General features: G+C 44.1%; 1 protein-coding gene across 3 annotated transcripts in view; it reads right to left on the reverse strand.

Moving 5' to 3' along the window:
* The window catches only part of LOC118301646 (transcription factor COE1-A), a 77083-nt gene that overhangs the window by 286 nt on the left and 49297 nt on the right, over window positions 1-27500 (reverse strand). Inside the window, exons 7-17 of one of the 3 annotated variants that reach the window (XM_035627298.2) lie at window positions 26697-26778; window positions 25265-25406; window positions 23790-23923; window positions 22091-22217; window positions 14305-14393; window positions 7080-7145; window positions 6824-6986; window positions 6102-6284; window positions 4785-4982; window positions 4262-4325; window positions 1-2883 (exon numbers count right to left, since the gene is read on the reverse strand). The exon at window positions 1-2883 is cut by the window's left edge and continues 286 nt beyond it. In XM_035627298.2, the coding sequence (XP_035483191.1) occupies window positions 4309-4325; window positions 4785-4982; window positions 6102-6284; window positions 6824-6986; window positions 7080-7145; window positions 14305-14393; window positions 22091-22217; window positions 23790-23923; window positions 25265-25406; window positions 26697-26778 (1201 nt within the window). In that variant the 3' untranslated portion in view covers window positions 1-2883; window positions 4262-4308. Of the gene's footprint in view, window positions 2884-4261; window positions 4331-4784; window positions 4983-6101; window positions 6285-6823; window positions 6987-7079; window positions 7146-14304; window positions 14394-22090; window positions 22218-23789; window positions 23924-25264; window positions 25407-26696; window positions 26779-27500 lie in introns of all 3 variants that reach the window. The other 2 variants (XM_035627296.2, XM_035627297.2) reach the window with 2 other exon arrangements.

A 27500-nucleotide genomic window follows, 5' to 3' on the forward strand; every position in this document is an offset into this window, starting at 1 on the left:
ACAGGTATTTAAACTATGTACTATATTTAAAAAAAACATCATCCCTCAACTTTAAAACATCACGTTTTTCTTTTAAAGGAAAAATGATGACACACACACACACACGCACACGCACACACACACACACACACACACATACGCACACACACACACACACACACACACACACACACACACCTGCAGACATGCTCACATGTAGACACGAACAGAAGAGTGGTCTCCAGACCCATGTTTGAGATCAAATAAATAGGTGGCTCATTTCTAAAGGGAAAGTGAAGTCAAGGAAAAAGCAGAAGGCAAACATACAGGGTATTAATAGCACATTCAAAACAAGGAGGGGGAGGGAAATGAACAGAGGGATGGAGCAGAGAGAGAGGACAGAACACCCGACTGGAGCAAGAGAAGTGGCTGCAGGGGAAAGGAGAGAGAAAGAGACGTTCTTTTTTTCCGCTTCCATCTCTTTCAGCCTTCATTATTCCATCTTAAAATCCATCACATGGAAGACAAACACAGATACTCATATCGACTAATTCTACGTCTAGATACTGCAACAAAATTATGCAAACTTTAACGATAATGATACAAAATGAAAAACAACCTCCTGCTTTCTCAGCTTAGAAATGATTTTAAAAAAAAAAATAATACACCGTGGCGTCTTTTAGTTTGATTGAAATGAGCAGTGGAAGTATGGCTTTTAATAAACAGACACTATGATACAAATGAGACAACAACATTCAAATCCTTACACAGACAATGTGAAAGAGAACATAGTCAAGGATGTGAGTTTTGAGTTGATTCCTGTCATTTTTCATCTTCTTGATAATGACCCTGTTCCTTCATCACAGTTTTTGATAGGTGTAGTTGGGTTAGTTAGGTTTTCTGTCCAGTAAAGAATACAAATAAATGTTTAGAATTGTTTCTACTTGTGGCTGATCTGAAATCTGAAAAATGATGCTCTTATACAGCATTGTACAGTTGCACATAAAATAGCATTCTTGGCTTACTGGTTCGGACTGCGTGGGAAAAAAAAAGAAAAAAAAAAAAAAAGACGTGTTGAACAGCAGCAAAACTGTGGCATAAGACTGTTTCGGCATTAACGCATGTACATAAGGGCTTTGGCAAAAGTAAAAGAACATAAATGAAATGCATTAAGACTATTGAATCACACGCTGGGGTGTCAGCTCAGACTGCAGGGCTGAGGGAGCAGTGACGTTCACAACAAACCATCAGGGAGTTTCCACAATTCTGCAGATTTAAGACATGTTGCTGGCAAGTTGTCCTGCACTGCAAAAACTGTCCTTTATGGACATGGAAATTCAACTTTTACTTCTTCAGAAAATATGTGCAAAAAACGGGATGCAATTAATACAGTTGCACTGTCAAAGAAAAAAAGTACACGTGTACGTCAGTGAACAATGTTTTCACATAAGTAGGATTTTTTTTTTCTTTTCTCTAGAGATTTAACGACTTGACAATTCTTGCAGCGCAGAGTTTAAGACACACCATTGGCTAGTATTTCTCACTCAAATTGTTCAACTGAACCAGATCTGATTGGCTTTCTAAACACAGCAAAAAAAATACTAAAAGATTAAATCACAGCAAACCAAAAGAGGGAGTTAAGACGAAAACATGAAATACGTAAGAAGGCAGATCTCACACCAAAGTCAATCAAAGTCAAAATGGCAGCAGTCTTTAAGACGTGTTCCCCCTTTTTACGGGGGTCGCCGTGGCTATGTCCATTTCTAAAACACATCACGCGGTGACGGGACCGATGGACAGAATCATCGGCGGAGTTGTTGGGTCAAATCCTCAAAAGTGAAGCCGCTGTCGGCATCCAGTCATCACAGGAGCGTCATGAATTTACAAACTTTTTACTGTAAGCTAAGATTAATATTGGACCTGGATGCGCGCTGCAGTGAGAATGATTACTACCTACTGTTTGGTACTACTTGGTTTGATTATGCAACTGAATTTCCTTCTCCGTTCGCTGAAAGGCAGATTTGCACTTTTCACAAAATGTAGCACACAGGAGCTGGACATGAAGCAACTGCGGCGTCAGTCGCAGGCGGGACGCCTTTGAATCCTTCGCGCTGATCGATTGGATGCAGTCGAAGGAAGAGGAAGAGCTCTCAGTCTCACTCAGGGTGTTTGTGCTGCTGTGTGTGAATTTGGCAAAGAAAAGTGAAAGTGTGTGTCTGGTTTGGTTTGGCTTGTCTGTCTGCTGGATTTGACCCTGTGTTAATCCTGCAGCCTCTTCATCATCATCATCATCATCATCATCACAATTGATTTTTACCCATCTTCAAAACACCATCATCGTTAGGTTTTCTTCACATTATACTCCTTCATTGACGACCAAACTTCATAAATAGAAAAATCCCTCGTGTGGGATACACAGTTGGAAGATGATTATCACACGTTCACTGTTGTTTGCACAGAAAAAAGAAAGAAAACAAATTAAACAATCACTCAAGGGAGGAAGTGGATTCTCTCCAAAATAAATACACTTCCAGTGTCCGTGGAGAGTCGTGACGTAGGCGTGGCCATTCTCCTTTAAAAGCATCAAGGTGTACAAAGTCTAAACAACTTATTTCCTCGCAAACATTTCTTTTCTTGCAGTTGTTTTTTTTTTTTTTCGTGTTAGAAAGGGCCTGAGTTGGGTTTGTTCCTTCAGATAGGGACAGCTGCTTCCATCCCCGACCGGAGTCTGACTCCCACCGGAATCCTCCGCCAGGATCGGTGTGAGTGTGCTTTGTTCATCTTGGTTCACACAGTTTGCACGCACACGCACACGCACGCACACACACACACACACACACACACACACACACACAGTCATGTACTCACACCTTTACATGGGTGGGACAATCATTCCAGGGATTGCTGTTGAGTGGCGAAAGAAAAAGGAAGAGGGAGAGGAGGGAGGGAGAAAAAAAGAGAGAAAACATTTTAAAACACAGCCAAATATTTTCATCGTCATAAAAAAAAAAAAATCCCCCGTAAATACATCAATATGTTTTCCCATCTGCGCAGCTGTGTGACTGCAGAGACATTTAAACATCAATAGACAAAATAAATCAGTAAAACTCAGCGAGGACACGTCATCTGAGTTGGCTGCTAGTGATGCTGCAAACACACAAACACGCACATTTAATTCGGCGCGGGAACAGTTGGCGTATTTTACTTTACGTTTGTATGTGCGCCGAACAGATTGCATCATGGTGTGTGTGTTGTATTTAAACCCAAGGGATGGGTGTCAACATGTGAGGAGCAGAGCCCAGCCCAAAGTGACACACGCACGGGCGCACGGGCGCACACACACACACACACACAGAATTAGATGAATGGTTTTAAATTTCATGGGAAGTGAACACTGGAAAGAGAAAATAATTCTGAAAGAAATCTACAGAATCTATTGTTTCAGCCAAACCTCCAATTTTTGCTGTTTTTCTGTCCCCCAACACGCCCCACCCCAAAAACACACACACACACACACACACACACACACACACACACACACACACACACGCCCAGGTATGCTGAAAGTATAAAGTGTCAAGACAGTCGAACAGCTGTCATTGTTGATCGCTCCCTGGTAAGCTGCCAGTGTGTGATCACAGAGTGTGTGACAGAGGAAAGTGTGTGTGTGTGTGTGTGTGTGTGTGTGTGTGTGTGTGTGTGTGTGTGCGTGGCTGTTATTGTTTATTTCAGATGTGCTTTGAGGCTAAGCTTTGAGTTCCCACACCCTCGCACATGCTCTCTCTCTCTCTCTCTCTCTCTCTCTCTCTCTCTCTGTACAAACACACACAGATATGCAAGCGTATATTCACACAGGCTAAACAAAGTCAGTAATGCTGAGAAATAAATCCACTGTGCCAAATCTCTCTTTTTTTTTCTGTTTCTGTAAATATCCAACTTCCTGTCTTTTGTTTCCCAGCCAATGGAGAGGCAGAAATGAGTTACCAGGCAACAGAATGGCTTGATCTGCGCAATGGGATGAGAGATTGATGGAAAGGAGGCAGAAATGATTTGTTAAGAAAGAGAGGGCAATGGAGAGGGTTTAAAAGGGTAGACGAGAAAAAAAGGAAATAAAGGAGAAGTTGACGTGACAAAGCAGGAAAGTGAGTGAAAGATCATTCAGAGACGGAATTAAAAGATATGAAATGGGACAACTTTTACGTCAACGAATTGGTCAGTTTATCGAAAGGTGCAAATGCAAGTAGTCAAAAGAGCGGAACGAAGAAAGAGTAGAGGGACATACTTCAGGTGAAGGCCAGGCCTTGTAGAGAGCTGGCTGTTGAGTACTTGCTAGAGTCCACAAATGTCTGATCTGGTAGAGAGGCAGAGAGACGGGGACAGAGGAAGGACAAGGGCAGGGTGAACGTTCAGAGGAATAACAAGAGGAAGGGTTAAAAGACAAGAAGAGAGAGGAGAAAAGTAGCACAAAAAAAGCTAAAGTGAATAAAAAAAAATGTCCTCCACAGAAGAATTGCCCATATATTTACATATTCTACACACAATCCAATGCGTCATTATTAAATAATAACCAACTTTTCGAGAAAACGACTACCGCATGAATAACAAACGCAGTGTAGCATGATGCTCTCGTGTAATGCTGTGATCAAAAAGTCAGGGGGGTGATTGGGTGAACAAAGAGCAAGACCTTGAGACTGTGAGTTGTATTTGCATTAGTGACTCTAACATAGTGACAGATCAGTTTCGTTGGGAGGAAACCTCCCGTCTGAGCCTCCTCTGACTGACTGGCTGCTGTCATGGTAAATTACCTTGGAGCCCGTTGCCGTTGGCGCTGGTACACGAGGGCGGAGGGGAAGAGGAGGGCCTGACCACTGGAGCGAAGGCGGACTTCTGCTTAACTGCCGCCGACACCATGTTGGCCGGGGAGAAGGAGAAGACGCCAGAGGAGGAGGAGCAGTTGGAGGGGAGGGAGGTGGAGGAGGCCATGGTGGGACTGGACGGGACGACTGGAGCGGGAGAAGTGCACACGGGGGGGAAAGAGAGAGAAGCAGAGAGGCGGGATGGAGAAGAAAGAGGGAGGATTGAGGATGAAGGGTGAGAAGACGGACGAGAGACAATTAATGCTTAAATTATGGGACCTGAATTTATTATTTCCTCAGATACATTAGAAATTATATGCATTTGGTCTAAATAAGCCAAAAATATGTGGACACCCCTCTCCACATAGCATGTCCCGGGTGTGTTAATGGTGTGAACATGGCCAAAAGGGGTATTTTAAAAAAAAGGGTATTCTTCCAACCTTGTGGTGAGAGTTAAGCGGAGGTTTTAACTTGATAATGTGTCTGATAAAGGCAACGTCTCTGTAGGTTCCTAAGCCGGAGTTCGAATGGCCTGCACAGAGCCCTGACCTCAGCCCATGCAACATTACCAGGAGGAGTTTTGATCATCGCTCAACATCAGCGCTCAACGTCACTGAGCCCTGCAGCCGCACTGTCCCTCTGAGAGGAGCAGCCGATTACTGTCCATTGTTGAGGAACGGAAATGTACCATAGATCGCATGTGGGTGGGATGTTTGCATGTCCACACAGTTTTGGCAAAGTGGGCTATAATGTAATTGAGGAACTAAGTGTATTTTTTATGAGAGGTGACACACAAAGGTCTTCACTTGGGTCTGCTCCTCCCAAGTCAAAGATCCACATCCGCATCCTCCCGCAGCATCATCGGCGTGAAAAACTTGCGCAAACAAACAATATTTCGCATCTCCCTGTCTGCATCCATTTCCCTCTCTCTCGCTTTCTGCCAAACGGAAAAGAGATGCAATTAACCAACAGAGAGAGAAGAGGTGTGGCTGTCAGATGAAAGTCGCCGATGGGGGGAGGACGGCGGACAAAACGGATCTATGGGCGCTGAGCTACTGATGGTTTTTGAAGACACTGAGACACAGAGGCCCATGGGGAAATCTCCACACAGCAGATCTGAGATCTTCCCTTTGCGTCCACAGACATTCTGTCTGTGTCTTTGAGTATGCCTATGTGTACACCAGAGTTGCGTTTGCTTCTTCTTATCAGCGCGAGGGTGTGAGAACAGTGTGTAAGATTTGCATGCATGTGCACATGTTCACTCACTGGCATAAGGCGAGTTGGCGGCGGAGCCGTTGAGGAAAGTGGGCGAGCCTCCCAGGTTGGTCATGCCCGCGTTGTTAGCGTAGCCGTTCATGGTGCTGGTGACTGAGGAGTAACTGGTCTGCTGAGGCGTGGAGCTAGGCACATAACCGTGAGGAGACACACTGCTGCTGCTGCGCACAAAACCTGCGGGAGGTGGAGGGGAGGGGCAGCAGGAGAGACCACGTGGTGAGAACACACGAAACCAGAAGTTCTGCACAGTTTGAGGTTGGAAATCAAAAATGAAAGAAATGAGCAGTGGAAACATAAAGTATGCACTTATCAAAGTAAAAAAAAATATATATATAGGTATATGGTTTAATGTTTACAGGATTTCGGAATAGCTGCGAGATTTTGGTTGGCTCTAAACAAAATATGATCAAAGCTTTTTTTTGAGAAAAATATTATGAAACTTAACAACAAATTACCATTAATACAGAATGGACCTTTGATTGTCACACAGGAGAGTCTGTTACGTTACGTCTGTCAATTTGTTTGTGAATATTTCAGAACGCCATTGTGCTAGATTGTATATGCAAATGATATGTATCTCCATGAATGAAGATCCTTCTTTTAATGTCCCTGCGATTATGTCACGACACTGGTTGGTAACACACCCTGAAGTCTTGAAACAGTCAGCCGATTAAGATTAATCGGCACTAATGATAAACAATCTGAGCGCTCACCCTGATTGGCCTGTGTAGGTTCGGAGACGTTGACGGACAGCTGCCCGGAAAAAGAGTTGACCCCCATCATGCCGGAGTGGGCGGAGCCGGAGAGCTGGGTGTGTCCCCGGGGAACGCTGTAGAGAGCCTCCGCGATGTCGGCTGCACGCTTCAGGATGATCTCCTGCGGGATGAGGGGAATAATTACCATGAAAACGAGAGCTTTCTCACCTCTTCCTTTTTTTTCTCCTTCTCCATGTGGATATCTGCTCATTACCTGGTTATTATGGGGCAAACCGTAAAGGGCTTCTACCAGGTCGGCTGCCCTCTTCAGAATAACCTCCTGAGAACAGAGCGGGGGAAAGAAACAGAATCGGCGTCAGTTTTTATGCCGAAAACACACTTTCCAGCTTTCGTGTACTCTTTCTTCTCATTTCTGCTTGGGGGGGGGGCTGGGGGGGGGCAGAAAAAAAAAGAAAAATAATTCACCGATAAGTCAGATGAATCTCCTTGATGCGGATGAAGAGCAGATTGTTCAATCTCTCCTTCCCCGCATTCCTCCCCCCATCACACCATCACCCAACATCCACTTCGCCATCTATTCATGATAAACAAATTGCTCTTCGCTCCTTTTAAAGGCAGATAATCTGCTGTCAAGTCGAGTGCCTTCATGCGTCTAAGTGACACCTGAAAGTGACAGCTATTTAGAATATACTCTGAAGGAGATCCAGAGTGCCCCGGAGGCTCTTCTGCTGTGCATTGCTGTGCGTATCAGATCGCATTGATCCCATGTGGGCAGCTTTGGTCCCGGGCTGCTCTGTTGCTGTGACAGTCCAGACAACCAAACATCCAGCTTTTTAAAATTTTTTTATCCTTTTGTGGATCGTTCGAGCAGCGAATGGTGAAAAGGTGAAGAGCGTCGTGACTGGATTTGTCCCTCTGTGACAGTTCTTTCACTTTTATTCAGCTCTCACCTCCTCTGATGGAGAGTGTTATTAATTTTTCCTGAAACTCATGTCTGAATCTTCCTCCTCTCCCTCTTCATCTCTATCCATTCTGCTCGCCCAGTCCATTTTCACCCCCGTCGCCACCGCTCCCTTCTTCCCGCTCTGCCACCACAGTGGGAATTGCCTTTCTAATTTTCCCCGCCCACAAACACCTCTACAATTCTCTCTCTCTTGTTTTCCAGTCTCTTCATTGTTTCTCCTCTCTTCCTCACCCGCCGCCGACTCTCTGGAACTATCCCTCTTGCACTCGGCTCCCACCCCGGGGTCCAAGGTGTCTTGTTTAACAGTTAATGTGTTGTCGTTACCACAGCGTGAGGCCGGGCCGGCGACAGAGAGAAAATTACTCTGTGCTTCACAGCATTAACCTGCACTGTGACACACACACACACACACACACACACATTCACTTATGGTTGGCTGCATGTGCGCTCTCCTGTGGGTTTGTGCCTGGTGGAACATATTGCCTCTCCATCAGAGTGTGTGTGTGTGCGTGGGTGTGTGTGTGAGGATATGTGAGGTCACAGAGCCAGTCAGCAGTTTTAGTGTGCCTGTCCATGGTGCTAAATTCAATCTTTTGCACATTATTACAGCCAGGCTGGCTCTCTGTTAACCTCTCATTATTAGACTGGTGAGCTGAACAGCTCACTCACTCACACACACACACACACACACACACACACACACACACACACACACACACACACACACACACACACACACACACACACACACACACACACACACACACACACACACACACACACACACACACACACACACACACACACACACACACACACACACACACACACACACACACACACACACACACACACACACACACACACACACACACACACACACACACACACACACACACACACACACACACACACACACACACACAGAAACCTGATCCTGGATGTTCGAGCGGTTCCAGTAAAGCAGTAGCTGATAAACGGGAAGGAAAGATGATCCTCTGGTAACATCATCATTATCAGGTCTGAGGGCACTGCATCACTCAAAGCCTCGGACTGCAGAGATCGATGCACTTTGAATACTTTGCCTGTTTACGTCTTTCATAATTGGACGCACAGCTCCTCGCATCGTCCGTATTAATCTCTCTCAGGTTGCGTCTGTAAATAAGAAAGCATTTGCTCGTCAGATTACCTCCTGCTTAATGCCTCCTGCTGCGAGCTGCATTTTGTGTTGATGTGAATGAGACCAAAAGGGTTATTGTAGCTGATTAAAAAGTCCATTTTAATCCGACTCTGACATCCAGAGGGCTTGAACTTGTGTCAATGGGACAGTGAAAATACTTTTGAAGGTACTTTATAAAAAATATATATTTTATGGGAAATTGAGGACTTTATACTTGTACATCTTGCAGGCATCAGTTCAAACACTTGAACTCAAGCTGTTTAAACAACAGCACTATAACTATGGACACATCTTCCGTCATGGAGAGACAGATGATTGTACATCTTTTCCACATCTGGCTAGATTTGTCTCAAACCACCTCCCAAGGTGATTTCAACAATCGGACTCAAGGGCGTATTTGTTGAGATTGGACGGCCATGATTTGAGTACTTGAACCAAATGGTCCAGTTTGAAAAGCTTATTCTTAACATTGGGCATAGTGGTTTGACAAAATACTCTTCACTTTCTTTCCAAAACATTCTCACACATTTACTCACAGTCTTCAGCAGTAAACAAAAGTTTGCAAAATATGTCGGCAGACTTTGACAAGTTATGTGTTTTTGACAAACAAATCAATCAACCGCTTTCTGCGGCTCATGACAGTAGTGTGACAGAAACTGGCTCTGAAATGTTCATCATTTTTTAATATCACAGATTATCGTCATTTTCTTTGATTCCTGTAATTACAGCAATGCAAGTTGATTTTAAAGCTTTAATCTCTAATGTTTGCCTTGATTCACTTGATTGACCTACATTGTCTTTATCTGCTGTCAAACATTTATGGACTTATACGCCTGACAAGTCCTTTATCTGTCATTTCATTTTCTTGACTTGTCAAAACCTTGAAAAAAATAGTCATCCTCAATCTTTTTTGACACTTATCATAATGTTGTTTACATTTCATTGTTTCAGGTAGATATGTTGAGAGTCAGAGAGATAAAGAGGTGATGCGTGGAAGACAAGACGGATCTGTTCGGCAGAAAGAACGAATAACAGGGGGTGTCTAGGTGCTTTTACTGTCTGAGTTATGACTGTCTCTAATGTGAAAACCATACATTACGCACACACACACAAACACACACACGCGCGCGCGCGCACACAGACACACAGATGTTGTATGCATTAGGACCAGGAAACGCTGAGCTGACTTTCTGTGGGGTCAGATATGTGTGTAACATGCGTGTGCCAGGCCAGCACAGACATGACACACACGACTAATTCTTCCTTAATGCTGGTACATTAGCCGCCTGATCCACTTCTAATGTCCCATTAGGGATGCCGTACATGTAGGGTCACACCCTGCGCAGGGATGATGTCATACTTTACATGAGGGCTCGGAGGAATGTGTGACACAATTACACACGGCGCACACACACACACACACACACACACGGACGGACACACACACACGGACGGACACACACGGACGGACACACGGACACACACATGGACGGACACACACGGACAGACACACACGGACACACACACACACGGACACACACACACACACACACACACACACACACACACACGGACGGACACACACACACGGACGGACACACGGACACACACATGGACGGACACACACGGACAGACACACACGGACACACACACACACGGACACACACACACACACACATCATACTAATAAGTAGTGAGAACGTTTTAGGATGTGTGGTTTCAGATTTCATCTCCTCTCACTGGTGATGTGAGGATATCGAGCGTAGAAGGATAGAAAGAGTTTCATGTCCGTGTGTTCATCAGGATTACTCATACACGGCGATGCCGATGACGCGACCTCGGTGTGATGCATGACATCAAAATGAGTCGGATAGCGATGTCGGGTAGAGTGAGTCACACAGGAAGTCTGACGGGGGTGACACACACACACACTGGTCAACCTTTCCGACCTGGACTCCTTCACTACAGGAGCTGATCAGTGAGCAGATCTCATTCTGACCTCAACCTGGACCTTACCGGACCACAAAGGGAAGACATTAATACATGCATGAATTTATTTTAAATATAACAGTTTTTCAACGGGGGCTGCCACTGTTGTGAGTTTTCAGACTTGAATAGTCAAAAAAACAAAAAACAAATGATATATCGCAATTCGTAGGATTTAAGCACAGCGGAGTAAAACTTCCAAGTCACAGAAACATTGAGCTTGTTCTTGTCAAGGAGACTTGCTGTATAACATGAATTAAATTCACTGTATTTCATATATTCTCTCTTCCATCAATCAGAGAAGCCTTTGATAAGAATACAGGATGCACAGCATTGGCAAGAACTGGCAGGTGCTTGTATTAAAAATACATTTCGAAATGCACAAATGCAACGATGCAACTTGTGCCAAGGCAATGTCTTTTTATTTATTAAGTTTAAAAAAGATAAGTAAAACCTGAGAGGACCCTGACTGCTGTTTTTGTCTACCAGCATTTTTCTGCTGCAGTGCAAGCCAGGAGGGATGATTGATTTCTTTGTGCATCCAAAGAGGCATTTTACTCCTTACTCTCCCAGTTACAGGCAGATTGTCCTCGCAGGGGGAACGGGTATCCGTGATTAGACCAGAGTGTAAACATTTAAAAAATATTATAGATTCTTAGTTAATTATTAAATATTTTCAGATTCTTGAAGGTACTGAAGATTTTCTCAATATTCAAAGAGTAACAAGTGCGGTTATGACTGTGTGTAACTGGGACCTGCAACAGCTGGACTCCTCAGTCTACCCAAGATAAGAAAAAAAAGAAAAGATAAAGAAAATAATTGCATCGGAAAAGTCCCTGATGCTCCACAACTAAAGCACAGCAGCCCCAGACTGTAGCTTTAAACGGTTCCTTAAAACAGGACAGTGAAAACGGTGTTCAGGCATCACAGTGTATATCACTTTACACTATTACTGTGTAACTGTAACAAACTGTCTGAATATTGGTGTGTGTGTGTGTGTGTGTGTGTGTGTGTGTGTGTGTGTGTGGCCAGCAAAATCCCCGAATGTTCATTGAACAATTATAGAATCGTCTGTCTGCTGGTAATCCTCTCACACACTCCACTGCCCCGTCTGTCAGTCTGTCTGTCTCTCTGTCTCTCTGTCTGTCTGTCTGTCTGTCTGTCTCTCTGTCTTTCTTTCTGTCTGTCTCTCTGTCAGTCTGTCTGTCTGTCTCTCTGTCTTTCTTTCTGTCTGTCTCTCTGTCTTTCTTTCTGTCTGTCTCTCTGCCAGTCTGTCTTTCTCTCTGTATGTCTGTCTGCCTGCCTTAGTGCTGCTAAGTCTGATAACTTCAATAAAAGAGCTGATCCATACTCAGCTCTCATACTGTGTGTGTGTGTGTGTAGATTGCAAAAAAAGAAAAAAAATCAGCCACCCATATCAACACACACACACACACACACACACACACACACACACACACACACACACACACACACACACACACACACACACACACACACACACACACGAACACACACAGAGACTGCTGGTGGGCAGCAATAATAAAGTCTCAGGGTTCGATCAACCACGAGGCTACACAATGATGAATTACCCATGACACACACACACACACACACACACACACACACACACACACACACACACACACACACACACACACACACACACACACACACACACAAAGTGTGAGTGAGAGAGTGAGAGTAAGATAGAGAGAGTGAGAGAGAGAATCCCGAATATTTGATGGTACAAATATATTTAAGAATTTGAACGGCTAAAGCAAGACCCTTTATTGTATCAATGTGGGCACAGGGAATATGTGTTTGGCATATGTCACATTTGTTTTGTTTCACAGAACAACATTTTATAGATTAACTGTGAGAATTGTTGGCAGATTAATTGATTATGAAAATAGGTGGGATAGTTGCAGCCTTCAGGCGCAGAACTTCCTGCGTTGGCACTGAGCGCCGACAACAGTCGTAAACCTCGAGCTGCCGAATCGGCCAATATGGACATAGTACCTTGAAAAACTGGACCACACTCCACCAATTAACTTTCTTACCTCATCTGCAAAAATTTACGAACTAATTCTCTGTTGTAACCGTTTCCTACACATAGTGTAACTTTACACAGGAAAATGTTCGAAACAGTGTGAAACACCCACTTTTCCTAATGAACCGACAAAACCCCCCGTGTTCGTCCTGTTTCACAACTTGACTGTAAGTTTTAATACCAGGCGTTTAAACAGCCATGAGCTCATTAATGTCTGTGCCTAAACACACTACAATGTACAGGGCAGTCCACTGTCAACGAGCGAAAGCAATATAGGGTTTATGATAGATCCACAACTTTCACCCACATTTGAGGTGCGGAGCGTGCGCGATGTGCTGAGCACGTTCCCACGGTGATAATGCTCATTGCATTACTAATGATTGCTAACACGTGTGCAGGAGGCAGGGTGTCGGCACGGCCGTCATGACATCGCAGCGTCACCACGTCATCGCATCATCACATCATGACCAGCGCCCATGCCCAGATGATGTCACGGCAAAGACATCCAATCCTGGATCAGCTCCAGTGGGCGAGGAGAGCCAATCAACAGCAGCTGTTTGGAAGGTCGTGACCTCCCAGGGAGCCACCCAGATTCCCATCGAAGTTTAAAGTTGAACCAAGTCGACGCGGTGAGCTCGAACACCCACCCACACACACACACACACACACACACACACACACACACTTTGAAAAGTCACAACTCCGCAGGCACAGATCAACATGACAGGGTGAGTTTTCAAAGCCGAGCTCATCGTTTGGTGCTAATTGTTTACATGTGCCGATCCTTTAAACACTCCGCTTGATCTCCAGCTGTTAAACAAATAATCAGATATGACTTTATGATCTGGAGAAGATTCAAGCGCTCACCCTGCAAACGAGGGTTAAGCAGCTCACACACACACACACACACACACACACACACACACACACACACACACACACACACACACACACACACACACGGAGTTCACAAAGAGGTAGAAAAAAACACAACCCACAGGAGACTTGACAAACACATAATTGTGCTGAGAAATATAAAAAAGAACAGGCACAAAAAACCAACACAAAAAAAACATAAACACATCATGAAGAGTTTTGAATATACGCGTGCCTGTCTGCGTGCTTGTTCTTTGATAAGGGTGTTTTGCCCATTTGATGAATTTCTATGTAATGATAACAGAGCGGCTCAATGTGAGTGAGAAGCTGCAGGTTTGATCTCTGTCCTGCAGAACGTTGCCGGAAAGTGAACCTCATCCGGTTAATTTGCAAAAGGTGAATGTTAATTATTTGGGTACCTTCGGAAGCCTCTCCGGGTCGCCCGGGTGCCGAGGGATGACTTTCTGGAGCCTCTGGAAGCCGTAGTCGATGGTTGGTTCATTCAGCGCTGCGAAAGACAGAAGCAGGAGTGTGCTTTATTGTCGACTACAGACACGATCTGCTTGTAGATTTCGTGAGACGGGCACTTCCTGATGGAGTCTAGAAAAACGTACATGTTTCAGTGGTGATCTCAAAAGTCCAAGCGATCAAAGTCACACATTTAAGAACGGGAAAAAAAAAATTGGTCGTCCTTATCTTTACTAACAATGAGTCACCTCTTACCAGTTTAAAGAGGTGGAACCCCCTTCACATACACGCCATCGCATAATCCATGTTTAATACAACTGAATTAGTCTTAGCCACATTTGAAGACAGTACCCACTTATTTCCTGTCACAATAAATGATGGCTTATTTGCTTCTCCCTCCTTTTTGTCTCGGTGAAGGATAAACATGTTTTGGTAAGATTTTCCATCAGCCTTCCCCCTCCTTCCACCATCTGCTGTTTTCTAGAAACTCCTGGTTTGCTTTTGCACCCTTAACCTCTTTAATGGTGTAAAGCAATCCCGCTGATTTCCAGCAAAAATCCCAATGGTGTCATATAATGTAAAATACAGAACGGGGCCAAGTAGCGACTGACCAGCGAGCGTTGATGGGAAAAAAAGAGAGCTGACTCTTACTTCCCTTCTGTCTCGGAAAAAAGAAAAAGAAAAAAGCAGATTTCCCTGTGGGACTTCACATTTAACATTTCTGTCTAAACATCGCTTTGATTCGAAATAACACAACGCTCGGGCTAATGTTTGTGTACATGAATGCTATAATCAGTCAAAGACACTAAGTGCTTCCTCCGCCTCGCCGTGCTCCCTGCCGCATCCGTTTCGGCTGGTATATGCGAGTCAACTGTCTCATTTTAAGAGCTAATTTCAAAAGAGGTGTAGCAGCAGATCGTGTGTATGCGAATGTTACAGGTGACGCTTCCATGCTATTTGTGTTCAACCTGATGAACAGACACGCACACAAAATGCCGTCATCTGTGCCAGTTGGCGGGGGAGCGGAGGGACCGCAGGAGTTCACTGACGAGGATTGAGAAGGTGACGTCCCGTTTATTGACACTGTGTAGGCTTGCGTAGGTCGGAAAATAATGAACCCGCCCGGCGCGACCTGGAGGAGCTCGGTGGCAGGGAAACTGTCACGGAGAGAAAAGGACATCTGAAAACATCTGCTGCGGAGTGCACAAAAGTAGAGAATCGGTCGTGCTGGAAAGCTGCCAGTGTGAAAATACAAAATGTAGTCTTCTGCCTGATCGTTCAAATGTTGCTGTTCCATTTCAGACTAACAAATTAATAATGTATCCGTCCCTGCTTGAGTTCCTCATTTCTTCACCATTGTCCAAGTACTGATCACATTTCGCTTAAAAGCTTTAAAGATCCAAAGTGATTTACTCGAGTTTTAAAATCCTGACCGATTTTGAAATGGGGTTGCATCACACACCGAAAGGAAATAGGCATTCTTCTCTCTAATCTCACGCACACTCTGAGAGATTTTTTAAATAATGGCACGTCACACACTGCAGCATACTGTTACAATTATCGCTCCAGAGGGAGCGGCGCACGTTGTCCAGGCACTCGTGTTCCTGCCACATACTGACAAGCCTCTTTCCCCCAACACAGCTGTCCACCGCACTCTTGGTACAGAAGCTTGTTTCGCCGTGGCCATTTCAAAAGGTCCATGATGTGGAGCAGCTGACCGTGTTGCTAGCAACGTATGCTCGGCAACGCGGTCAGCTGCTCCGATCGTCTCTCTCATCGGCTACAACTCGGAAAGTTGACGTGAGCGTTCCGATTTTAAATCCTAAATATCACACGGGTGATAATTGTCGGGGCGGCGCTAATGATGCTGTTGGCAGTTCGGAAGGGTCTTAGAGCGGCTATGTTTACCCCTCGCACTCCCAGATGATCTGGGCCGGGCACCCGTAACGACCATGGTTCTCAGGGGGGCAGCATCCTGGTTAAATCGGCCAGAAATCCCTGTTAGTCTTGATTTGTGTACAACCCGGCTTATTGTCATTAAAGTTAAATATGTAAAATAAATTGCCCCCCTGTGATGATGATATTACAATTTCATACTCAACTTAGACACTGCCGCTTTACGTGTGTGGGATCAGCCATATAGCAGCCTCGTGACGGTTTAATGCAACATATAAATGTTCAGAGATTGGATGGACCTGGCGGAGTGAGTAATGGTGACAAAAGCATCTGTATGATAATCATAGTGCAGGTATAATCGAAAGGGGTTTTAAGAGCGCTCAGAGTTCACTTTAATGTTGCAATTACCGTCTTCTTCTGCGGTCTTTATCCAATCAACGTGTCAATCAACTCGAGCTCTGAAAGCTCCGTCAGTCAGGGTGATGATGTACAGTAATATGCGCATCTGCATCTGTGTTTCTGTGTTTATTTATGTCCCGCACGTGTGCCCTCGCCCCATTGTTGAACTTGAAGTTACCGTGCGTGCGTACGTGCATGTGAGTGTGTGTGTGTGTGTGAGATAGAGATAAAGAGGAAGACAAGCTGTGCTGGAGAAAGAGATGTAGGTGTGGGGAGCAGTGTGTGTGTGTGTGTGTGAGTGATATCTAAGTGTGCAGCTGGAGTGATATTTGGTACTTTCCGAATCCAACATTCATAAATTACTTGCAGCTGAGGGTCTTCAGTGTTGTTGAGTTTTTTTTTCCCAGTGTCTTTTAGCACATGTGTGTGTTTTTTATGTGTTTGTCTGTTTTATTATCGCATCCCACACCCAATTTTCTGGTTTCTGTTTTGTCCGAAACCACACAATTTGTTCGCAACATAAGTTCATAAATTGCGAGCTGTAAAAAATACCAGATGTTAAACTGTCATGAAAAATACTTTCCCCTGCTCCAAGGAAACTTTTTTTTTTTTTTTTTTTTTTTATGATTGTGAAATTACGAGTTTACGATTCACATGTGATAATTACATCAACTCGATTGGTCTGGAAGGAGATAGGTGGAAGAGAGGAGAAGAGAGGGGGAGGAGCGGTGGATTGAGAGGAACACTGGAAAAGAATAGAATTCAGGTGGGAGGAGAGGAGAGGGAAAGCCGAGAGGAAAAGGGAGCTTGTGTTAAACCATCCAGGGAGAGAAAGTAAGAAAAAGCCAAACCCAGTTATGGTTGAGGGAAACAAAACTACAAAAACAGCTGCCTAACAGTCGGGGGGATATCAACTGTCAGAATTAACTGCCAGTGTCAGATCCACACTGTGTTTACATCTCTAGAGACATTTAACCGATGCCAACTCTAATATCACAAACACATACACACACACACACACACACACACACACAGACAAACACGTGCACAAGGACACGTATACAACAGAAGGACTTTGAGTGGTTTCCATGCCTTTGGCCATAAGTGTCTCCAACCGACCCTTCATTAATAGAACAATGTTTTCCCCAAACCGCTAAATGGTGCGTGAATGTCTATGTGTGTGGTCATGGGTCTGGGTTGATTTGTTGTGTGTGTGTGTGTGTGTGTTTGTACTATGAAGCCTACAGGTCAGGTTTCTAAAATGCTGTTTTTTTTCAAGATGTGCACTCAGACGGGACAGAAAACTAAAAAACAGTGACTTTGTTGAAAAAAGGAGTCGGTGTTGTGCAGTAAAATTCAAAAAAAAAGTTCATCATCCCATTAAGAAACATCCCGTCCAGCACAGTTTGTCTTGTAATGCGGGATTTATAAAGCACGTTATTATATATCTAGTGGTTTATAAGTACGCTTTCTTTAGTTGACATACTATAGGCCCCACTCTCACACATGCTTGGCCCCTTGGAAGATCCACCCGGCTGAATGGGCCGTCGCTCACAACCAAGCTTTCTGATACAGTGCCAAGCGCAACACGCGGATATGCAGTAGAGACATGTTGTCCATAAATAGTTATTAAGATATTTGGACTGAAGTTGTGGGCCATTGTGGTCGTGGTTGTGGCAAATAAAGAACACTGACTATGAGCAGGAGACGTGTTACTTCTGCTTTTGCTTCTCAGAGACATTATTACTCTTCAGGCGTTACAGGGTGGAGCCTTCAGTCACAAGGGAGGACCGGCAAGGCCGGAAGCAGGGTATTGTGTTCGCCCCTGTGTGTGTGTGTGTGTGTGTGTGTGTGTGTGTGTGTCCGTGTGTGTATGTGTGTGTGTGCGTGTACAAAATGACTGAACAAGACATTAACAGGTTTTCACCAAAGTTGGTGTGAATATTTCTAGGTAGGGTATCTCCAGATAATTAAATATTGGAGCTGATCGGTCAAGATCAACAATAATGTGGTCTGAAAAACACATTTTTGAAGATGTCTGCGAAAATAATTGGGCTGGCGAGCGTATGTCGATCAGAACATTATTCCCCATCATGTGATATCATACGATAAGCGATGTCATGATGAGGTCACAATGAGGTCAATGCATTTTTCGAGGTATCTCCTGTAAGACTATAGGCACAACCTAAAGCTTATATAGATAGAAATATGAGTTATGATCACATGGCAGGAATGATGTCATCACGACATCACTAAGGAGTCAGAAAATGATGTCATATTGTGTAATAGCGACAGGATCTACATCTTATTTAGATTAGGCATCATTACAATAAAAAAAACAAAAAACTTGGCATTTTCTAATTGAGACATGTTTCATAGATTTGTTCTCATGACAGTGTCCCAATGCTGGAAAACAACTGACAGGGACACATCAGCAGATGAGTTGCTGACACGGAGGCCCGTTTCATCTAGATTCATTCTGCCACCCTGCTGCCCATGAAAGCATTTCAGCACAAATCCCTCCTGCTCCCCCCCCCACTCTCCTCGCATCTCCCTCTGTTGTGCACAGTCTCCTTCCCCCTCTGTCTTAACTACACCTTCTTTCACTTTCATCCATCCATCCCTCCATCACTCCTCCTCCAGCCTCACTCTTCCTCTCAGAGGCCAGAGCTGCCCGAGGATCAATACTCATAGAAGTTTCATGAGGATGGACCCTCCACTCCTGTTTCACAATAAAAATGTGGGGAGGGAGACGAGCTGAAGAAAAGCGGGGGGGGGGGGGGGGTGAAAGAACCACAGTGAAAAATATTGTCCGTGTTAAGGCTGTGTATCCAAGATTTATTAGACAACAGTGACATTTTTTCTTGTCATCATTTGGCAGCCTTAAAACCAAACAGGCGTGGGTGGGTAGGGGAGTAAAAGCAAGTGAAGCTGTGTGGGTGAAAGGACGAAGAGGGCTGATGTAAAAGGAGGAGAGGAGAGAGGGGAGAGGAGGTGTGGCGAGATCGATTCTCCGGCCAGCCAACAGTTCAATACCACTGAATTATTGCTTCATTCTTCCCCTTATGAGATGAGATCTCTTTCTCTCCGTCTCTTCTTCTCTCGGTGACTTTCTGTGTGTTTGTGCATGTGTCTATCTGAATATGTGTATCAGTATACGTGCGATCCACTTTGGCGTGGATCGATACTTTACAATCTGGTTTTAAAAAAACACCTTTCTTTCTATAATGTGTCTCCCTTCCTTTTTTCTTCCTGTCTGCCTCGCCCTCTGTGTTTCAATCTCTTTTATTCTCTCTTTAGGTGTCGGCAAACTCAAAGTTAAATTCCTCGTGAAAGAGAGAAAAGCCTAAAATTGAAAAGCTGTTCTGTACTTTAACAAAAAGTTTCTGCCCCACAGCTGAGTTATGGATCTCTATGCAGGTACACTGACAAATAAATCAACTCTGTCTATGTGTGTATGTAATGTGCGCGAGACAATGTATTGATTGTCACTTTGTGCCATTGTGTGTTTATATGGAGTGTGTGATGCAGAAAATGTTAATGTTTCCCAATAGGCAGATGAAGCAGCCATACGGCGACTGTGTGTGTGTGTGTGTGTGTGTGTGTGTGTGTGTGTGTGTGTGTGTGTCTGCGTATGTGTGTGCGTATGTAGGCTATGTGACAGACCATCTGTTTAGCAGACTACTCACCATCTTTCCCTCATATCTCTCTGATTTACAATTACTTTCAACTCCTGCCCCCGTTTGAAAGTGTGTGTGGTAAGTTGTGTAAGACATGACTCCAAGCGAGCGTGGCTTTGTGTGTCTTTATGTGTGTGTATATATTTGTGTGTGTGTGTGTTGTTTCATACTGGCATGTGCGCGCTCGCAAAGCATGTTTAATTGCCCCGTCCTTACACCCAGAGGCAACCACAGCTAAAGCACTGAAAACCCACAACAGCCAATCAGCTTTCATCGCCGCCGACCTTTCACCAGTGACTTCCAGCACGAAGTCGACCTTGAGGCGGGGTCAGGCAACCGCGGTAATGGATCACGTTTCCTGGGTCACATGTTGAAGCGATCAGCCAATGGTGAGGTCACAGGGGGTCACAACCGCCCAATAGGAAAAGCAGTTAGATGCCAGACCGACCAATTACCAGTCGGCTTGCCTCAGGGTCGGACCAAAAATGTTTGGACTGAAGAACATTGAAGGAGGCAAAGTACCTTTGTCTGTGCAAAGAAACACATTTAACATACCTCCGGAATCACTTGACATCTTCCAACGTTTGTCAAAACATTTAAAACAAAAACAATGTTCTGGTTTTAATGCACTCATAATTGTTGTTCTTATTTCGTTTCGTTGTTATTTTTTTCATGTGTTTTTTCACTGCACTTTCCAGAAACCGCTTGGCAATGAACCAAGTGGTGAGTAATAAGTTTTCCGGTTCCTATGTGTAGCTATGTTCTTTCCTTTTGTTGGATATTCTTACATTTCCTTGCTACCTATGGTAAAATGTTTCAATCAGAAGAAACGACTTGAGGAGCAGAAACACAAAACTCCTCAATTTCTTTTGCAGTCCGACCAGGGAATATTAAAACTTTCATGAACCTGACGCCGACCGTAAAACTGACAATTTACTCATGGCAAGTTTCTTTTTTTCATCGTCATTGATCAGGTTTAAATCCTCATCTTTATCTTTGGTTAATTACCAAGGTCATTAAATGTCTCATACCTCGCACAACTTATACAGCAGCTGTTTTATTTGTCTGTCTCTCCCCATGAATGACATCATCATTATGGTGTGATGGAGCCATGTTGAGCGGATCAATACCAGACATCACATCACCTCAATCCATTTCCACATGTACCATGTGAACAAAACGAGCAAACGTCCACACACATGCTTTTTCTTGGTCCTTTCTCTGTTTTCCTGAATTTAGCAGGAAAACACTCACAGTCAACCATCCGGTCAGAAATCAGACACACTTTTCCTACATTAGAAATGTGTGTGTGTGTGTGTGTGTGTGTGTGTGTGTGTGTGTGTGTGTGTGTGTGTGTGTCTGTGTCTGTGTGTGTCAGTAAACTGGGTGTTCTGGATGATTTCACTAATGGCTTCAGTATGGAGCGCTATAAAGAGCAGACTGTTTAATTGTAGCTGGTTTTAACGAGACTCTGATTATGGCTACATGCTAACGAGTGTGGGTTGTTAATGTTGACTAATCTACAGTCATTAGTTCAACACTGTCTGGCCTGAGAGTGAACTGCAAACTCAGAGATGCTATTCACACACACACACACACACACACACACACACACAAACTGCAGACTCTCACATGTGCAAAACAAACCTTTCCAGACACCAACAATGAGAAACGAAACCTGCCCTCAAGAAATCAGAAGAAAAATACATACGCCATACATACTTGTACCATATGAGCGTATGTTTGTGTACAGTGGACGTACCTGTATATATGAACCTTCCCGGTGTGCCCTTGCAGAACTGTTTAGACTTGTAAGACAGAGTGACCTCGACGACCCCAGGAATGTGTCTGGGAGGCGTCTGCACCCGGATGGCGTGCGGTGTGATCAACTGCAGGGGGAAGGACGCAGCGAACAAGAGTCAACAAACAAAAAAACACATGACAAAAGTACAAATTAATTTCGTTCTCTGTTTCCAGACGACTGAGCTGGTGTTTTGAATTTTGAACAGACTTCTTTGATTTCCGATTCGGTTTAGTTGCGTCGTGTTGCAATGAAACACATTTGCATCAAAACACCCAAAGAACCATTTTCGACCTAAATCTGACCTTGGATCCAGTTTTGAGCATGTGACATTCTTTTGCATGCGTTTACTTGCCGGAGATCCACTCTAAAGTTTATTTTGGGTTGTGGGTTGGAGGTTATTGCATTTGCACTTGTTAATGTGGTGAAAAGCATTACTGTATTTACATTTGGATTCAATGAAGCTTTGCATCAAATCTGATTACACATCCTGCATTTGAATTTAATGTTTTCAGCCTACACAGTTTATTTTGTCTCATCTTAGCTAATATTTAAAAGAACATATCATATAATGGAGAATACATTTGAAAACGTATACATGGACAAACGTGTATCTTAACCAATATTATGTAAACAGTAAAACATTATTTTGTGAACACTTGCAAGCCACAAAAAACAAAGATAAACTATAATTAAAGTCTAAATTTCAGGAAAAAAAACTAACTTGAATTGAGCTGTACGGGGCAAACACAAACCATTCAAAATCATATTTTTATGGACGATTCTCGGAAATACTTTTGAACCGTGTTTGCAAAAAAATCTGTAGGCAGCAGGGAGCGATACAAACAGAATTTGGCAAACATAAGCAATCGCTTTCCACTAAAAAAAATTTTTTCAAGTTGTGTTTTCTCGCCTCAGAATCAATAATCAGGTTGAGTGCAATTGAAACATTTGGTCGGCCCAAATCCATCAGGAGCCCGTCTGAGGAACGCCAAGAGAGCTGAGTCAGTTTGAACTGAGCTGAACTGAGACTCTGTACACATGTTAGTGTGTGTAAGTGTGGCTCTCAACACTGTAAACAAACCCCTCAGCTCTTAACACACACACACACACACACACACACACACACACACACATCCATGTGTGCCAGCATGTGCACGCACACACTTCGTGTTGTTGTTGGAACGCAGCCATGGTCGCTCGGCGCACACGGTGAGTGGAGTCAGAAGACAAATAAACATTCTGCAGAGGAGTGGCGTTGGGGAAAAGCGCGATAGTGAGCTCTGTATGTGTGTGTGTGCGCGCATGTGTGTGTGTGTGTGTGTTTTCGCGAGCATTAAGCCGATGGCTATCAAAAGCCGCTGATTTGATCAGTACTTCCGGAGAAAGAGACAGAGGGAGTGTGGGTGAGGAAGGTGGAGAGGGGCGGCAGTTGTTTGTTGGTGGGGCCTCATTAGAAAGGCAAATCTCATTTAGACAAACATTAACACACACACACACACACACACACACACACACACGATCACACACAGTTAAGAGCCTGGCCACGAGGAAAAGTATGTTTTCGTATTGAGTTGCTTCCAACGGTCTGGGGGCAAAAGCACACAGTTGAGGGGCTGAAACAACACGGAGACAGGAGGCTGATTGCTGGAAAACTTACCTCGCTCCAAACCAGCATGGTACCGAAAATGACTTGGAGGCCATCAAAGAAGTTGTCTCCGATGATGATAACTGTAGCGCCCCCTGTGGTCCACCCCTCGCTGGGGCTGATGGCTTTAATGCAGGGAGCTGATCCTGGAGTGAGGGGGGGGTTACAGTAGAGAGGGCAAACGTTGAGAAAGGAAAAAAATATATGAACAGACTGCATTTGAGATGCATTTGAACCGAATAGTTGAGTCGAACCCACAAGATCAACATTCACTCTGAACGCGTGAAATCCTACTCGACAGTCCTGGTTGTAGGAAAACATTTGTTTCCATTAGAGGCCAATCGGTCTCCAGACCAGAGGGAAATGGGACTTGAAGTCTGTTGCATCTCCAACCGCTTGGTGATCAACACACTCGTATACACCGAGTATTCAGAGATTCAAACTTCTTAGCTCGTCCCTGAGAAGCAAAGTTTCCTCTTGTAAATGAATCCACTGAGCACAGAGATTAGATAAATAAAACAAGGAAGTGCTGATGTTTTGAATTCAATTTTAGGGACTTTTTTTTCAAAACATTTATTCCCTTTTTCGAGACTGTAAAAAACAAAAGACAGAAACTTACTTCTGAAAATTACTTTTGTATTATTCTGTGAAGATGAATAAAACCATGTTCGTCTTTCGAGTTTTAAATGCAATATGATATTCAAGCATCATTTTGACAGCATATCTTTGCATTCTGTGTCAATTTATTGTCTGTTTATCCCAGAAGGCGACTCTGTGAGACAGACTGATATGAGATTACTGCAGATCTTTTTGAATAATGATTTGATGTGGATAAAAACACACAAACACACACACACACACACACACACACACAGAAGGTTGAGTGTGTATCAGTGTATTTCTAACAGACTGGATAAACTCAGCTTTATGTCACTTCACTATTGAATATTGTGTGTGTGTGTGTGTGTGTGTGTGTGTGTGTGTAAGCTTGTGTTAGTCAATTCAATATCACAACAATACGAGCTTGTCTGTCAAAAACCAACACTTGTCAACACGTGTGTGTGTGTGTGTGTGTGTGTGTGTGTGTGTGTGTGTATGTGTGTGTGTGTGTGTGTGTGTGTGTGTGTGTGTGTGTGTGTGTGATTATCAGTATCCAGCTGAAATACAACAACACCCCTTAGTCTGGGTTTATTTATGAGAAAGAAGCATAATTATATTAGATCTCGCAACACACACACAAACACACCGAGCACCACACCATGTATTTTGTGTGTGTGTGTGTGTGTGTGTGTGTGTGTGAGTGTGTGTAGTAAGTTGGATTAGCCAGATGGAGGGGCAGGAATCACCTGATAGGATTAAACCATCAACCATCTGGTGGCCATGCTGCTTACACTCACACATATTCATGGACACACACACACACTCATGCACCCCCCCCCCCCCCCCCCCCCCCCCCGCACACACACACACACACACTCTTGTGTTACCATGTTCTAAGTAAGATGCCGTTCCTTCCACGGGGTCGAGCCTGCGGGCCCGTCGGCCATGTTTGGAGTTGTTGTGGACGAACATGTTGTCGGACACTGACAGGACATGTCCCTCCACACTCACCGTGGTCGATACCACCACCTGGAAAGACGCAGGACAGGATTAAACAGGGTGGGAGAGGGGACGGAGCGAGGGGGAGATAAGTGGATGGAGGAAAAATGAAAGTGGGGAGATTTAAGAGGAGGAAGAAAGAAAAAGAATTGAAAAACGGGAGGGGTGACGAGAGAGAGAGAGACAGAGAGAGAGAGAGAGAGAGAGAGAGAGTAAAGGGGAAGAAAAAAGGAAAAGCAAAAATGAAAAATTACAAAGTCAGCTTCATTGTAAAGAGGAGTTAAAAGCGTGAAACTGTGAAAAGCTCTTTAAATGTAACCCGTTATCACTGCTATTACAATCACCCTCAACACACACAGGTCTGTGACTGTACAGTGTGTGTGTGTTTGTGTGTGTGTGTGTGTGTGTGTGTGTGTGTGTGTGTCTATCCTCCTCTGTTCAATAGTTCCTGATGGGTCCAGCCCTTAATTATCTCCCAGGGAAACAGAGCTGTCTTCTCTGGTTCCACTACAATAGAGCTGCACAATTAGAGGCACAGATACTGTCATACACTCGCTGCTGTATGACTCTGTCTCTCTGTCCTCTCTCTCTCACACACACACATACACACACACACACACACACACACACACACACACACACACACACACACACACACACACACACACACACACACACACACACACACACACACACACAAACACACACAGTACATATCATATCATATCACACACACACACACACACACACACACACACACACACACACACACACACACACACACACACACACACACACACACACACACAGTACATATCACACACATACACACATACGCACACACACACACACACACACACGTGCCCTGGTAATAAATCTATGAGAATCTCTTTGGCGTCCAATATCTCCACTCAAAGTCAAGTGGCGTCTTCCTGATTGTATTCTGGCTGTGAAGATAAGGAAATAATAGAGACTGCACTGCCCTACATCTTAATCACAACCACACATTCTTTATTTCTTTCTTTCTTTCATTCGCACACACACACACACCTTCTCCTCTTTCTCCCTGCATTGTGTGTATACTTATGTTCAGACTAGTCAGGGTCAGGACCTCATGTTTCCTGCGAAGGCGCTGATGGCTTATTTACTTATGCAGAAACACACACATACATACGCACACACACACACACATTCCTGTGTTTGCTGGAGGAGAGAGGAAAGTAAGTCTGACGTAGAGAGAGAGAAGGACATGCAAACGCACACAAAGAGAGGGAGGAAGAAAGTGACAAGAGTAAAACAAAACGGTGAAGTGGTTTCTACCTGAAACCTCCGCATGTCCCGCGGGTTCCCCGCATTCTTTAAACAGTTCTGGTTGCACTTCAGGAAAAACTTGAGGAAGAATCTATAGAGACAGAGAGGGAAGGGACATTTTTGAGGTTAACAGTGAAACATTAGACTAGACAGAAGACCAACTCAACACTTTCCTTCAGGAGATGTGAGCCCGGTTTCCAACAGATTCCCCCCAAATACAGATGCAGAAATTAATATTTCATACTGTTTGAAATTCAAAGTGGAATTTCCTTGTTTGACGCGTGGAACTAAGCTTTTACTTTCGGCTCTCAAATCCACACGGACTGCATTGAGAAGCCACATAAATGTGCAGGGCGAACATACAGGAAGGTGAACAAAACAGCAACGCTGGTGAAAATATGTCACTGTTTGAGAAAAATCTGAGGTTTGACCTTCAGTTTTTTGTAAATCCAAACTTCAATAACGCTTCAACTGCCCTTGTCTTTTCTCAGGCTTATTCCATGTTATGATTGCAAAAACAGTTTCAATAACAACATTCAGGATGTGGTAGGAGTGTTTTCTTTCGGCTTTGTGATGTCATATCATTTAAATAAAAGGGGGTGAACTACAGCATGTTGACACGGGGTGTTTTAAACGCCACCACGTGTCATGATACACTACAGAATGAATCAGAACACACACAGATGGCCATCGCCAGCAGACAAACACATCCAGGTTGTGTTTTGGTGTGAACCAGCCGGCACATCGTGACACACACACACACACACACACACACACACACACACACACACACACACACATAAATACAGACTC

This window comes from Scophthalmus maximus, chromosome 2, assembly GCF_022379125.1.
Source record: "Scophthalmus maximus strain ysfricsl-2021 chromosome 2, ASM2237912v1, whole genome shotgun sequence".
Lineage (NCBI taxonomy): Eukaryota > Metazoa > Chordata > Actinopteri > Pleuronectiformes > Scophthalmidae > Scophthalmus > Scophthalmus maximus.